Here is a 12,300-nt window from a genome sequence, read left to right on the forward strand (position 1 = left end):
TGACCGATTGGCGGTCGTGTGCTGAGAAACTGAACTTCCTCACCCTTCAGGCACCCACTCAGGCAGCAACGGCTTTTCCCGGGGACAGCTTCACAAGTCGCAACACCGTCTGATTTTCGCGGCAATTCGGTACCTTACCCTTTAACGGGCCAACAACTTCAGAGCTTACCACGACCCTCAACAAGCAACTCTCACAACAACCGCCACCATGGTGATGCCCGCGCCTTCCCTGGTGAGCGCCGTCGTCAAGCGGCCCTGGCTCACCAAGCTCTTGACTCCGTTGGCCGGCTGGTACGCCAATGCCGCCGGCTATCGCCAGATGGGCCTGCGGTAAGTTTCCCGCCCGCAGTTCCCTCTTTGTGCCGCCAATTGGTTTCTGGCGCCACGAATTCGGGACGAAGACGGAAAAAGAAAGCACAACCTAATTCAGTTCTGACACCACGTTGCATACTGACAGCGCCGACGACCTGATTGTCGAGGAGAACGAGACGGTGCTCAAGGCGCTGCACCGCCTGTCACCCAAGGAGAGCTACGACCGCATCTACCGGATCCGCCGCGCCACCCAGCTCAGCTTGCAACACAAACTCCTGCCAAAGTCGGAGTGGACAAAGCCCGAGGAGGATGTCCCGTACCTGACGCCGATCATCGAGCAGCTCCACGCCGAAGACAAGGAGAGGAAGGAGCTCGACACTGTGGTTGTCCTCAAGAAACACTAGCGGAAGGGACTCTTGCAGTTGTCGGAGGTGGCAATGGGGGTTGTCGTATGCTGGGCACTGTATTTTAGGAAGGGCGCTTCGCAGTGGCAGGACGGCTGGGTCTTTAGATGGGTGAGGACGGCCAGTCACAGAAGGAGTCGGCCTGTATATGTATAGACTGAGGATGTTCATGCAATCAGCAACTGCTCGCCAATTTTACCACCAACCTTTCTTTAAGGAGTACTCTCTATCTATTCATCGGCTGTAGCTCTCGGTCCCTATCGTCCGACATGCTCGCAGAAGTCCTTCAGAAACACGTATGCACGGATAGCAGGGCTAGGCGAGAGATGCCTGGATTTTAGACGCCTCGCCATTTCCTTTCACGAAAGTACAACAAATCTTGCTTGACGGGAAATAGGTAAGGTATATATTACTCATGCTCGTTCCAGCGCCAGTACATCAAGTATTCCAAGCGCCATGTTTGACGCCTGCATAGAAATACAGGCCAAATGTAAACAACCGACACTTACACGCCCGAATACCTCGCGGCAAAGAACCTCAAACACCCATGCCATGAAGTCGTCGTCATAACTGGGTCTCCCAATATGCCACCCACTGCTCGGATATCCAAAATCGGGACGGCAATGTCGCCATAAAGCCCGACAGAGACGACCACTCTAGCCAACACATCGAATGCAATATACCCTAAGGCGCTGCCTCTGCTCGCCCCGGGTGCTGCCTGCCACAGGTGACGGCGGTGAAACAAAATCTCTGCCTCTTAGCAGAAAGTCGAGGATTTTGGGAACGCGTCGAAGTAGGATGTGTAACAGGTCCCCGCGGTTGCAAGGCCAAAGGAGGCGATATGCTCAGTAGCGAAGCCCGTGCTCGATCCCCATTCCAATCCGAATCTGATAGAACAGTAATAAAAAGATCCATTATCGTCTCGGGCCCCTTAACGACCATATCCCCGTTCAACATCACCAATGTCGATGATCCGGTATGCGTGTCGTGGGCTGTCGTACAAATAACTGCTTTACCTGGGGGGATGGGATTTCCTGCCACAGTGTAAACTCGCCGAGGTGGATGAGAATGAGTATGACTCTATGCGTTGCCGGGCTTTTCTTCCGTGTCGATGTGCCAAACTACGTAGTTAGGAAGGCCATAAACACCATACCCGGCTCGCTTTGCCATTTTTGCGAAGCCTTCAGTTTCGGCTTGGTTCTCGAAGGCGTAGCAGGGGAAGTTGATTCCTGTATTGTGTGAGTTACGGCTCACAGACAGAACCGGTCCCGTACTCACCTGATCTGTGAACGTCAGCCTTGACAATGATGTTTACGCCGCCAATGCCGTCCAGCTCTATCTCTTCGTCCTTGTTGTTGCGCCAATCACCCATTCTGGCCATATGTTGTCGTCCGGTGTCGTATTGTTTGTAGCCTGAAGCAATGATCAGCCGAAATATACTGTTATAATCGGTGGCGGAGGCCGGACTTACCCTCAGCAAGCACAACATCCTTGTCCAAGCTCGCAGCAAGTTTGCGGCCTTTGTCAGACTCGACCCAAGAGTTGTAGTCGACTACCAGCTAGTCAGCGATGCATCGAATACAACATAACGAAGCCAAGAGCCTACATCTGCCTTCAATATCGCGCCCGTCCCGGTACCGATGAAACCAAATATCTGCACTCAGTCAGCTCTACCCGCGCATACCTCCATTGGCCGAATCATACTTGGAACAAGAATATCCCGATCATGCGCAATGAAGTCCTCAATGATCTTGTCGGGGCTGTCCACGATATCCACGTCTCTCCAGTACACCCATGAGTGCTCGGGCTTCAGGGCCGTAGCCAGCAGGTAGTTCCGAGCCCTGCCCATAGCCTTCCGTCGTGGGCCTTGGGCCTCGAAGGAATGCCGCTCGCCCACGTCTTGGCTCAGCTTGAAACCGAAATCCTTCTTCACTATCATGGCGCTTCTAAAGGGGACGTCGTCTGGGCGGTTCTGGATCCGTTTAAGTTCGGCAGCGAGAACGGCAAGTGTGTCATCGGTAGAATCGCCAACCAAGAAAGCAAGGTCGATGAGCTTGTGGGGATATGTGAGCTTGGCAAGCAGTTCAAAGTATTTCGAGAGGTACGGAGCAGCGTCCTTGAGGGGAGTGAGGATAAGAATCTTTTCTTCGTTCTGAACGGCCTTGGTTGTGGATTTAATTTGGTTCAGGTCGACATGGGTGATGGTGGTCGAGTTCACTTCTATCGGTGCGTGATTGTTGAAGATTACCGGTGTTTCGAGATGGGCTAGCCATCTTGCTTGCTCGGCCATTGTCATATCCATGGGAGGTTTGGACGGACCCCAGCAATAGAAACTATATGTTTGAGGGGACGAGTTAGCCATCCAAGGGTCCCAACTAGTCGCTTGCGACAACGCGGAAGGATTCTCACCTTTTTAACTCGGGCGCGGTGGAACTAAGGCCGCGCCATAGTAAAAGTATGGTGCCAGTGACGGCAAGGAGGAGAAGGAATCGCGTCCTGGTCAACAGCACCCATAGCGCCCTCGTCGGAGGCAGACTCGCCCTAGCAGCTTTCCAGCTGACGCCTCCTTTGGGAAGAAGCATGCTGAAGTCTGGCCGTGGCCCTCAGCACCACCCCGAAGAGTTGAAGGGCCAACCGGCACGATGCAGGAACGTGCTTCAATATCCGACTCTCCTTTCGTCTGAAATGCGATGCGCCAATCGACCAGACGTGCAGGCGGACGCAAAGGATTTTTGGGGGCCAACGGTATGCTCAGCGGGACACGTAAGAAAATTAATGACGACGCTAATCCAACAGCCGGTCCTAAAGAATCGCCTCCGACTATATAACGAAGTGGTTTCTCGGTGTAAACGAATGGATAGGACCGCTGGTTGTTGTCGCTCTCCTTTGCGAACGTGTTCGTCCGTGAGCTCGGATGGAGGTGGGCAAGAGAATGAGGTAAGCCGCCCCAGAGTCAAGCGAAGCAACGAATCTCAGGCGCGATCATTATTAGCCCACCCCTGTTCGGGAGGTGAGCACTGAGCAGCCGCCGGGAAGGCCCGCTTTTCTCGCTGCCACCTCAGTGGGCCATAAATCCCGGGTCCCGTCGTCTTAGATAGCAGGTCTCCAGCGTTTTCCAGAACTGACCTTCAAGCACGCAATTATTGGCTAAACAGTTCGGATAGATTGATTCTCTTGGGTACTTCCGCAAGCTTCGTACGCTCGGCTTGGACAAGTGAACACCTTCATATGTTTCTGCACTTAGCCACCGATTAGCGATACGAGATTGCAGCCAGCGCCACATTCCTGCTGGGAAGGGTCTTCCGCAAAAACGGTTCCCTTTCCGAATGCGCAACAGCCGGCCACATTACACATGTGCATGGGGGTGCTCACTGTATAGGTTAGGTAGTGTCTGCGGCTATAAAGAGAGAAGTCACAAACCTCCATGTCTAACCAAACTGATAAGAAAACTAAGTTAAAGGTCCTCCGGGTCTAGAGGTAGGTACTCTGTACGCCGGTATGCCTTGATGTATAAATACCGTGATCATTACCGGAGCCATACTACAGGGTAAGATAATTACCTAACTAAGAGAATGTCATTACCGGAGTAGCCACCGACGCCTTCCTGGCAACCCAACACACCAAGACCAACAACGCAACAACGCCCATGCGCCATCACCCAGTGACCTAAACCTGCGCTTATACAGCCTAGGTACTCCGGACAGAGGCATGAGTTAGCCTGGACAAATTGAAATGTTTAAGGGAAGGATCAATGCGCGGGTATGTACGTGCTGCACCGAGTACACACTACACACCTTACACCATTCTACTACAGGTATAAGCAAAAGTGCACTGGCTGACACTATTTTCCTTTTCCTCAAGACGGCCATGGCGCCCATGGCGGCGTTTACCATGGCCTGTTTGCTGTTCATGTGAGAGGCGGCGTTGTTTTTTTGGCCATCTCAGCTGCGAGTGTGCTCATTGATGGATGATGACGGATTGTCTTATTTGCCCGCAGGTATACACGATCATCGATACGTGCCGCCAAAGCGAATGCAGTGAGTTCCTTTATTCTTTATCGAGGCAAATTGTCATATTCTCTCGACGACGTCGTGAGGCCCGGGATTGACACCGGTTCTGTGAGCGGCACCTGTTACTGATTGACCCCACAGAAAATTACACATGAATACCGGCAGTGATCTCGAGACGCTGAGAGGAGAGAATAACAATCTTGTTGGGGGGTGGGTTATTCGGCCGTTGAAGGGGCATCGCGTGCTGCGATACATGGCGGAAGCTACAGGCAGAAAGAATGATTGCTGGCGGTTTTATGAACGGGCCATCGCATTAGATGAAGATTCCGTGTCCGATAGTGTCTCCCAAGGAAACAAATACCAATCCGATTGTTCGCAGCCAACATAAGAAGAACTAAACCGAAAAGACCTAGTATATCTACACATTCCCCAGACCGAGCCGTTGAAGACAAGTTGCTCAGCCACTCATCACAGCAAAACATCCCTTCCTCCCAATACCCCCCGCTGCATCACTCCTTCTTCTCCTCAACCTTCTCCTCCCCGTTCGTCGGTGCGGGTGCCGGTGCCGTCGTCTCAGCGGGCTTTTCCTCGCCCTTCTCCGCCGCCTCCTGCTCCCTAGCCTGCTCAACCCCCTTGGCCTCCTCGACCTTCTCCTCAACCTTCTCAGCGGCCGCCTCGCTCCCGCTCAGGCTCTTGACGAGCTCCTTGACGACATTGACGGTCCCCTCAGGGCTTCCCGGTTCGGCAGCGAGCACTTTACCGGCCTTGTCGACGGCAAAGACGCCGCGCGTGGTGCCCTTGGGCGCCTTCTTCAGGCCAATGGCGCCAATCAGCGACGCCGAAGGATCGCACAGCAGCGGGTAGGGCAGCTTCTGCTTCTCCTTGAAGGTCGTGTTGGCCTTGGGCGAGTCGGAAGACAGCCCGTAGACGGCGAGGCCGCTCGCGGCTATCAGCTCGTCGTAGGCGTCGCGGAAAAGGCAGGCTTGTCTGGTGCCTTTTGTTTTTGTAGAGGATGAAGTTAGGTTGGTTGGTTGGTTGAGTGGATGGGTGGGGGAAGCTGTATATGCATGAAATGTATGAAAGACGGTCACTTACACCCCGGAGTCGAGGCCTTGGGGTAGGTAAACAGGACCACCCCGGCCTTGCTCTCGTCGACGAGGGTCTTGAGGGTCGTCTTGGCACCGTCGTTGGTCTCAATCTCGCCGCCGAAGCCGTCAAGCGTGATGATGTCGCCGACTGTGGGCTTGGCAGCGGCAGCGGCGGCACCGTTGCCATTGGCGCTAGCAGCCGTCTCGGGTACCTTCCCCTTGACCGTCTCCTTGACTTTGGAGGCGGCCTTGGCGACCCTGGACTGCTTCTTTGCCGGCGGAGGAGGCGGGGGCGGCGCCTTGCGCTTGCGGAGCTCAACAGGCATGGCGGGCTGGAGCTGGAGCTGGAGCTTTGCGCGCGGCGTAAACTTACAGATTGGGGATGAAAAAGGTGAGGGTGTTGTTGTTTTGAGGGCTTGAAGATGTGAAAATAGAGTCGCCAACAGAAGGCGATCACGCTAAGGCGCAAATGGATGGGGTCCAATGAGATATGGGTGGAAAAGACGAGAAGAGGTGAGGTTGAGAGGCTCGGGGTTGATGCGCAAAGGTAAACAGGACGTTGAATGTGGTTGCGCAAGGAGCCAGCCAATCACATCATGCGGCGGCCTCGCGAGAAAGACGGGCCAGGGGGAGGGAGGGGAGCGTTGGGAGACTCGGGAAGAGTTGGGATGGAGCTCCGCTGCGGCAGAGCAGGGCAGAGCACGAGCGTAACGTAAGAAAACATAGAGTTAAGTCCGTGGAATGCTGCTAGGGGCGACTTAGGCTCACTCGGCTGTCTCGACCTGCAGTCGGGTAACTTCCAAACAGACACAAGCTCGCCTAAGAAACAGACGGCAGTGTGAGCTTGTTCCGCGGCGAGCAACCAGTACCGTGAGTACTGTACTAGTGTACTGTACTGACATAATGAGCTGCCATAACTTAGCCGTACCTGTGCTACCTGTACCTTAGCGAATTGGGCCATCAGCCGCGGATGGCATTCCATGAGATATCAGGCAATGAATGGAAACCCCTCGACCACCCGCTTTCCTCAGCTGCCGCGCTCTCCCCCCTCCTGCAACTGCGAGCCTGGCGCAGCCCGATGAGCGCTAATGTCTGTGGCCATAGCAGGTTGCGGCCATAAGGTATTTATTATCAATTCTTTCTTGAGCAGCTAGGAAGAGCAGAATACAGCCTGTGCAAGTCATGTGAGGTGGTGTAATTTCGGTGTTGCGAAGAGAGAGCGAGGGGAAAGCTCTTCGGAGGCAGAACATGTTCCCTTCTTCTTTCGGAGATGTGGTCCATGCCATCCCTGTTTGGCTGAGTTCGCCAACTGGGCCAATGCGTTCTTCTATCGGCTAAACCCCGGCTTCAGGCTTAGTCATGTTACAGCGCCTCTGGGCATTTGGATGTCGACAGTCTCATTGATGTTCCGACATCGAAACCGAACCGTCCCGTCACTCGCCATTGCGACCAACAGCCACCATGGCTTCCAAAGCAGCAGCGAAAGCTGCGAGCGATGTCAGCATTAGCATTACCAAGGTGTGTATTCATCCATGCCTATTCCCGCTTGAAATATCTCACCCAACCCACCTCACCCGCTCCGCTAATTGCCTGCTCAACCACCCGTCCACCCCCCTCCACAGAAATACACCGTTCAATCAGTCGGCATCTGGGAGCGCCTCCGCCGCGCAACAGCAATCGACCCGAACCGCTCCAACGGCGTGCCGCTGAACCCATACAACCGCAACCCTGCCCCCGGCAGCAACGACCCGCTCAAGTACGACGACCCGGTCTCGCTGCCCGCGGGGGACATTGCCGACAACCCCTACTGGAAGCGCGACGCGCGCCGCAACTACCCGCGCCTGAGCGTCATCGGCCAGGCCCAGCAGGTCGCGCTGCTGACGGTGGGCAGCGCCGCCGAGCCCCGCGTTGAGCTGATTGGCGAGGAGGGCTCCAAGGCCCTGGTCAAGGCCGAGGAGGACGGCAAGCCCGAGGCCGGCGGCTTGGCTGCGTACCTGGAGGATAAGGGTGTTGAGGCCGCGAATAGGGTGCTCCAGATGACGGGTGGCTTACCGCCGCTGCCGAGCGGGCAGAGTCTGGCTACGGGGAAGTGGGATGTGCATAAGTATGACTTGGTGGAGGAGCAGTCGTATGGCGAGGGGTGAGTTTATCATTGGTGGCTGTCTGGCGTGAGTGCGATAGTTGGTGATGCTAATGAGAATTGCAGCTACCCGTGTAGGTCCTTCTCATGAGAGGCCGGGGGGCGCAGAGAGATGGGGGCAACGGGACGGTGTACATATAGCGGGCAAGAAGACGGATGCATAGAAGTGTGCATTCATTACAAGCTTTGACAAGTTTTCTTGGTGTCGATTCATGCCTTTGTCTCTTCCGCTCAACAACCGGAAGAAGTTCGCCTGAATCTCCAACCCAGCCGTTACAGCTATATCCAGTATACAAAACTCCCTTCATCAAACGCCCGCGCCGTCATACTCCCGCCACCCCTGCCTTCAGTTGCGCCCCAGGATCAGGATCGTGATCAGCGGTATGGGGCCCATCCCCATTCCCATTCGCATCCCCCTCTCCCCTCTGCCATTCCCCCAGCATCCGCTCAATAATCTTGGCCCTCCCCAGCGCCCTGCGTAACCTGTCATCAAAGTCATTGACCGCCTCGTCCGTGTTCTCAGTCGACAGGCTCTCCGTCTCGGCCAGCGCGTACAGCGCAGCAACATGTTTTTCCAGCCGGGCGTTGTACGGCAGCGGCGGGAGACCCCTTTTCCCAACCCCATCACTCCCGCTCCCGCAGTCACTACTCCTACCACCACCGCCTTCGGAATCCGACTTAGCGGTATTTACAGCGGCGGCAGCAGCAGGTTTGTTGCTACCCATACCCAGCCTCAGCCGGTTGGCCCACACTATGGCCCGCCCCTGCAGCCGCCCGCTCTCGACAAACTTCTGGAACCCCCGCTCCAGCCCGAGCTGTCGCCCCTCGCTGCGCCCGGCCACGAGCCCGTCGGCGTGGCCCTGTTCGTAGCCTTGTGTGTAGAAATCGTCTTCGAGCGTGAGCAGGCTGTCAAAGGGGTCTGGGTCTGGTCCTGTTGATGTTGCTGCTGGGGTCGGCCGTTGTTGGGGGTTGGAGGTGGCCATTCTGTTGTTTCCTTTTTCTTTGTGACCAGGCGCAGGGAGATGTGCAGAATGGATTGGCTGGGATGGCGTCCCAGAATAAGGGCGGATTGCGCGATTGCTGAGCTATTTGAAGATGGAAGTGAGGATGGGATCGAGATTGGTTTTGGGCGGGGTTGAGGTGCAGTGATAAGAACGGAGGCGAGCGCGGGGTCGGGTTTTTGGACCCCGCATCGGCGCCGGTGGCGGAACTTTGTTGCTCGATCGGACCGGCCGGCGCCGGCTCACGGGAGGCATCAATCGTACTCTGGAGAGGGCAAAATCATGGTCCTAACCTTGAAATTTGGTCACATCATCGGTATTGTATCACCCTCATGCGGTATGGATTTTACTCCCTTAACCACTCCCCTCGACCCAAGCAGAAAACACTGGGAAAGGAAACAAAAAATTCACCACCAACCCCTGAACCATTTCTCGGATACGGGGAGTCGAACCCCGGGCTGTTGAGGGCACTCAGACAGAAGCCATGAGAGTCAACGATGTTACCGCTACACCATACCCGATCTGTGTCGTGTGTGGCTCCGACAGGGATTACTGGTTGGAGGTGTGCGATGTGAATAGGGCCTATTAAACTAGTCTCGCAGATGGTGTCCACAACCAGTGGAAACATCCAAGCCCAAATACAATCCTCAGAGCAGCCTCAAGTCAAAATTGCCCCCTTTAGTTTACCGATTAATGCAGCATCACCATCCCGCCATTAGCACACACCACCTGGCCCGTACACCACCCAGCCTCATCAGAGCACAACATGCCCACCACTCCAGCAATCTCCGCCGTCCTGGCCATCCTACCTCCATGCTCCCTAGCCTCCTGCACCACCTCCTCAGAATCCACCCCCTCCCTGGCCTTCATAAGCGGGGTGTGCATGATCCACCCTCTGATCCCCTCCAGAAATTCAGGCGAGTTGCTCGCGTACATGGGCCCCTCGACGGGGCCCGGGTTGACGGCGTTTACCGTGGCGCGCTCGGCCAGCTCGCGGGCCCAGGTGCGTGTCATGGCCTCGAGGGCGGCCTTGGTCCCACCGTAGACGGACTGCGTCACGAACCCCGTTGAAGACGACACGGACGAGATGTTGACGATGCGCCCGGAGCGGTCGGTCGGGAGGTACCGCTGCGCGGCTTGGACTAGCAAGAGGGGCCCCAAAACGTTGACTCGGTAGGTTTCTTCGAAGTCGGCGACTGTCACGTTCTCGAGCAGTGCGTTGCGGGCGACGCCGGCGTTGTTGATCAGGATGTCGATTTGGAATGGTTTGTCTGTTGGTGATGATGATGAGAAGTGATCCCGTGCCGCGGCGATGAGAGCGCTGGGCCCGTTCGGCGTCCCGATGTCTGCTTGCACTGCAACGGCTTGGATGTTGTACGCCTTGGAGAAGTCTTCGGCGAGGGAGTTGGCGAGCTCGGTGGAGGAGGAGGAGGTGTAGTTGATGACGAGGTTGCAGCCCTTGGAGGCGAGGTTCTTGGCTATGGCCGCGCCGATGCCTGGAGGGTTGGGTCAGGAACGCTGTGTAAATTGGGATGAGGTAGGAGGGTCAGACCTCGTGAGGCACCGGTTACGATGGCCAGTTTGCCTTGGAGAGGTCGGGACATGGTATGGTAAGTTTCTGTAGTTGTGTTCTCACGTGAGTTTGGCAATCGCAATCCCGTGTGCCTGATCTAGACAGTATAAATCGCGTAGAGATGGGTTGAAGGGAACAGCGAATGACTCAATTGAGACGAATAGCTAGATGTAAATATATACACACAATTACACCACTTTCCCTAAAAAATGAGCCCCGCGCTGGTGTAGACGTGATAATAACTCGGCCGACTTGGAGAAGAGGATGCCCCGCATCTCCCGCGATGTCGGCATGCGCTGCCCCTCCATTTGTGCGGCTACAGGTGACCCCACATGGCGGCCCCATGCCGAAGTTTCGCTGAACAATCCCGCTGAAATTCATCCCGGCCCCACAACAGCTCACTGCAGCGACGGGAACATCTGCACCCTGCAAAGCATCCGTACTGTAACAGGGCAGTACGCAACGCAGCCCAGCATCACCAACCCAAGCTCGGCTCAAACAAAGCGCAATCCGTCCGTTGAGACCGACCCCACCAAGAAATCAAAACAGAATAGAAAAGCAACCATGGATATCCGCCTGCTCCGTCCGTCCGACATACCGCTGATCCAGCACGCCAACATCGAGAACCTGCCCGAGAACTACTTCCTCAAGTACTACCTCTACCACGCCCTGTCGTGGCCGCAGCTGTCGTTTGTGGCCGTCGACGTCTCCCGCCCGCCCAAGACGCCCTACGACTACCCCAAGATCGTGGGCTATGTGCTGGCCAAGATGGAGGAGGAGCCCGCCGACGGCGTGCAGCACGGCCACATCACGTCGCTGTCCGTCATGCGCACCCACCGCCGGCTGGGCATTGCCGAGAAGCTGATGAGGCAGAGCCGTATGTTTCCTTACATCTCCTTCTCCCTCCCCTCTCCTCTTCTCTCCTTTCACATCCTCTGACCGTTCAAAAAAAAAAAAAAAAAAAAAAAAACAAAAAAACTTACACAACATTACGTACGTACATACAGAACTGGCCATGGTCGAAACCTTCGGCGCGCACTACGTCTCCCTGCACGTGCGCGTCTCCAACAAGGCCGCCATCCACCTGTACCGGGACACGCTGGGCTTCAAGACCGAAAAGACCGAGGCTAAGTACTACGCCGACGGCGAGGACGCATACTGCATGCGCCTGGACCTGTCCTTTATCCGGGAGCAGCTGCGCGAGGCAGAGGAGGAGGAGGAGGCGGACGAGATTCCAAAGGAGAAGCAGCAGGAGGACAGCAGCGCAGAGGGGAGAAAACCCAGGACCAACAACGGCGAGCAAGGAAGAAGGGCAGGGGCAAATGGCAGCGAGGAGGCTGCTGCTGACGAGGGTGACGCGGTCGGTGATGTTGGTAGGGATCCTGCTGCTGGTGGTGGTTCTGGTTCTGCTACCAGCAAGGGAAAGGGTGGCGGGGAGAGCAAAATCAAGGTCAAGGTTGGGAGGGCTTTGGGAGTGGGCGAGCTGGTGGAGAGGGTTGAGAGTAAACCTGCCTCATGAAAAAGGGGTTCTATGTATGAGCAAGTGGAACGGCGTTTAAATAAAGGCGGTCGGTCAGGCGGGTGGAAATAAAAGTGGTTATGCGCTTGTCATGCTTTCGAGTTTCTGTACTGTTTTTGGTCGTGGATAGAAGGCCAAAAAGGGTACCGGTGAGACATAGATTTGGGAGTTTGTCAGTGTATGTACCAAGGCGTTCGTGCGAACACAGCACAATGATCATGAAGAGAATGAAGCGATTCACGTGGCAAGAAGA

General features: G+C 55.7%; 7 protein-coding genes and 1 non-coding gene across 8 annotated transcripts; 3 read left to right on the forward strand and 5 right to left on the reverse strand.

The window, feature by feature from the left end:
• Window positions 1–214: 214 nt before the first annotated feature.
• N656DRAFT_707945 (14 kDa subunit of cytochrome bd ubiquinol oxidase) lies at window positions 215–716 on the forward strand (the record flags this gene model as incomplete). The annotated part of the gene is made up of 2 exons (XM_064811469.1): window positions 215–330; window positions 458–716. 2 exons carry the CDS (start codon window positions 215–217, stop codon window positions 714–716), a joined length of 375 nt encoding a protein of 124 aa, XP_064671060.1.
• A 1,080-nt stretch (window positions 717–1,796) lies between these two features.
• N656DRAFT_707874 (glycosyltransferase family 62 protein) lies at window positions 1,797–3,298 on the reverse strand (the record flags this gene model as incomplete). Its single annotated transcript, XM_064811464.1, has 6 exons — window positions 1,797–1,945; window positions 1,995–2,129; window positions 2,188–2,268; window positions 2,323–2,370; window positions 2,421–3,049; window positions 3,126–3,298. 6 exons carry the CDS (start codon window positions 3,296–3,298, stop codon window positions 1,797–1,799), a joined length of 1,215 nt encoding a protein of 404 aa, XP_064671061.1.
• A 1,682-nt stretch (window positions 3,299–4,980) lies between these two features.
• On the reverse strand, window positions 4,981–6,492 carry N656DRAFT_778269 (AhpC-TSA-domain-containing protein). The gene is made up of 2 exons (XM_064814976.1): window positions 5,822–6,492; window positions 4,981–5,720 (listed from the first exon to the last, which is right to left on the reverse strand). Exons 1-2 carry the CDS (start codon window positions 6,138–6,140, stop codon window positions 5,236–5,238), a joined length of 804 nt encoding a protein of 267 aa, XP_064671062.1. The 5' UTR covers window positions 6,141–6,492; the 3' UTR covers window positions 4,981–5,235.
• A 299-nt stretch (window positions 6,493–6,791) lies between these two features.
• N656DRAFT_778270 (21 kDa subunit of NADH dehydrogenase) lies at window positions 6,792–8,271 on the forward strand. The gene is made up of 3 exons (XM_064814977.1): window positions 6,792–7,332; window positions 7,437–7,954; window positions 8,021–8,271. The coding sequence occupies exons 1-3, from the start codon at window positions 7,276–7,278 to the stop codon at window positions 8,043–8,045; spliced, it is 600 nt and encodes a 199-aa protein (XP_064671063.1). The 5' UTR covers window positions 6,792–7,275; the 3' UTR covers window positions 8,046–8,271.
• On the reverse strand, window positions 8,002–9,291 carry N656DRAFT_621051 (DUF1715-domain-containing protein). The gene has a single exon (XM_064810341.1). It carries the CDS (start codon window positions 8,935–8,937, stop codon window positions 8,278–8,280), a length of 660 nt encoding a protein of 219 aa, XP_064671064.1. The 5' UTR covers window positions 8,938–9,291; the 3' UTR covers window positions 8,002–8,277.
• Window positions 9,292–9,329: 38 nt separating this feature from the next.
• On the reverse strand, window positions 9,330–10,769 carry N656DRAFT_778273 (NAD(P)-binding protein). The gene is made up of 2 exons (XM_064814978.1): window positions 10,508–10,769; window positions 9,330–10,451 (listed from the first exon to the last, which is right to left on the reverse strand). The coding sequence occupies exons 1-2, from the start codon at window positions 10,557–10,559 to the stop codon at window positions 9,646–9,648; spliced, it is 858 nt and encodes a 285-aa protein (XP_064671065.1). The 5' UTR covers window positions 10,560–10,769; the 3' UTR covers window positions 9,330–9,645.
• On the reverse strand, window positions 9,387–9,476 carry N656DRAFT_t65. The gene has a single exon. It is a non-coding gene; the product is annotated as a tRNA-Glu (tRNA).
• A 135-nt stretch (window positions 10,770–10,904) lies between the features above and the next one.
• Window positions 10,905–12,293, forward strand: N656DRAFT_828567 (acyl-CoA N-acyltransferase). Its single transcript, XM_064818540.1, has 2 exons — window positions 10,905–11,405; window positions 11,536–12,293. The coding sequence occupies exons 1-2, from the start codon at window positions 11,093–11,095 to the stop codon at window positions 12,045–12,047; spliced, it is 825 nt and encodes a 274-aa protein (XP_064671066.1). The 5' UTR covers window positions 10,905–11,092; the 3' UTR covers window positions 12,048–12,293.
• The last annotated feature ends 7 nt before the right edge of the window (window positions 12,294–12,300 follow it).

This window comes from Canariomyces notabilis (genome assembly GCF_033297395.1).
Source record: "Canariomyces notabilis strain CBS 508.74 unplaced genomic scaffold N656scaffold_8, whole genome shotgun sequence".
NCBI classification, from domain to species: Eukaryota; Fungi; Ascomycota; class Sordariomycetes; order Sordariales; family Chaetomiaceae; genus Canariomyces; species Canariomyces notabilis.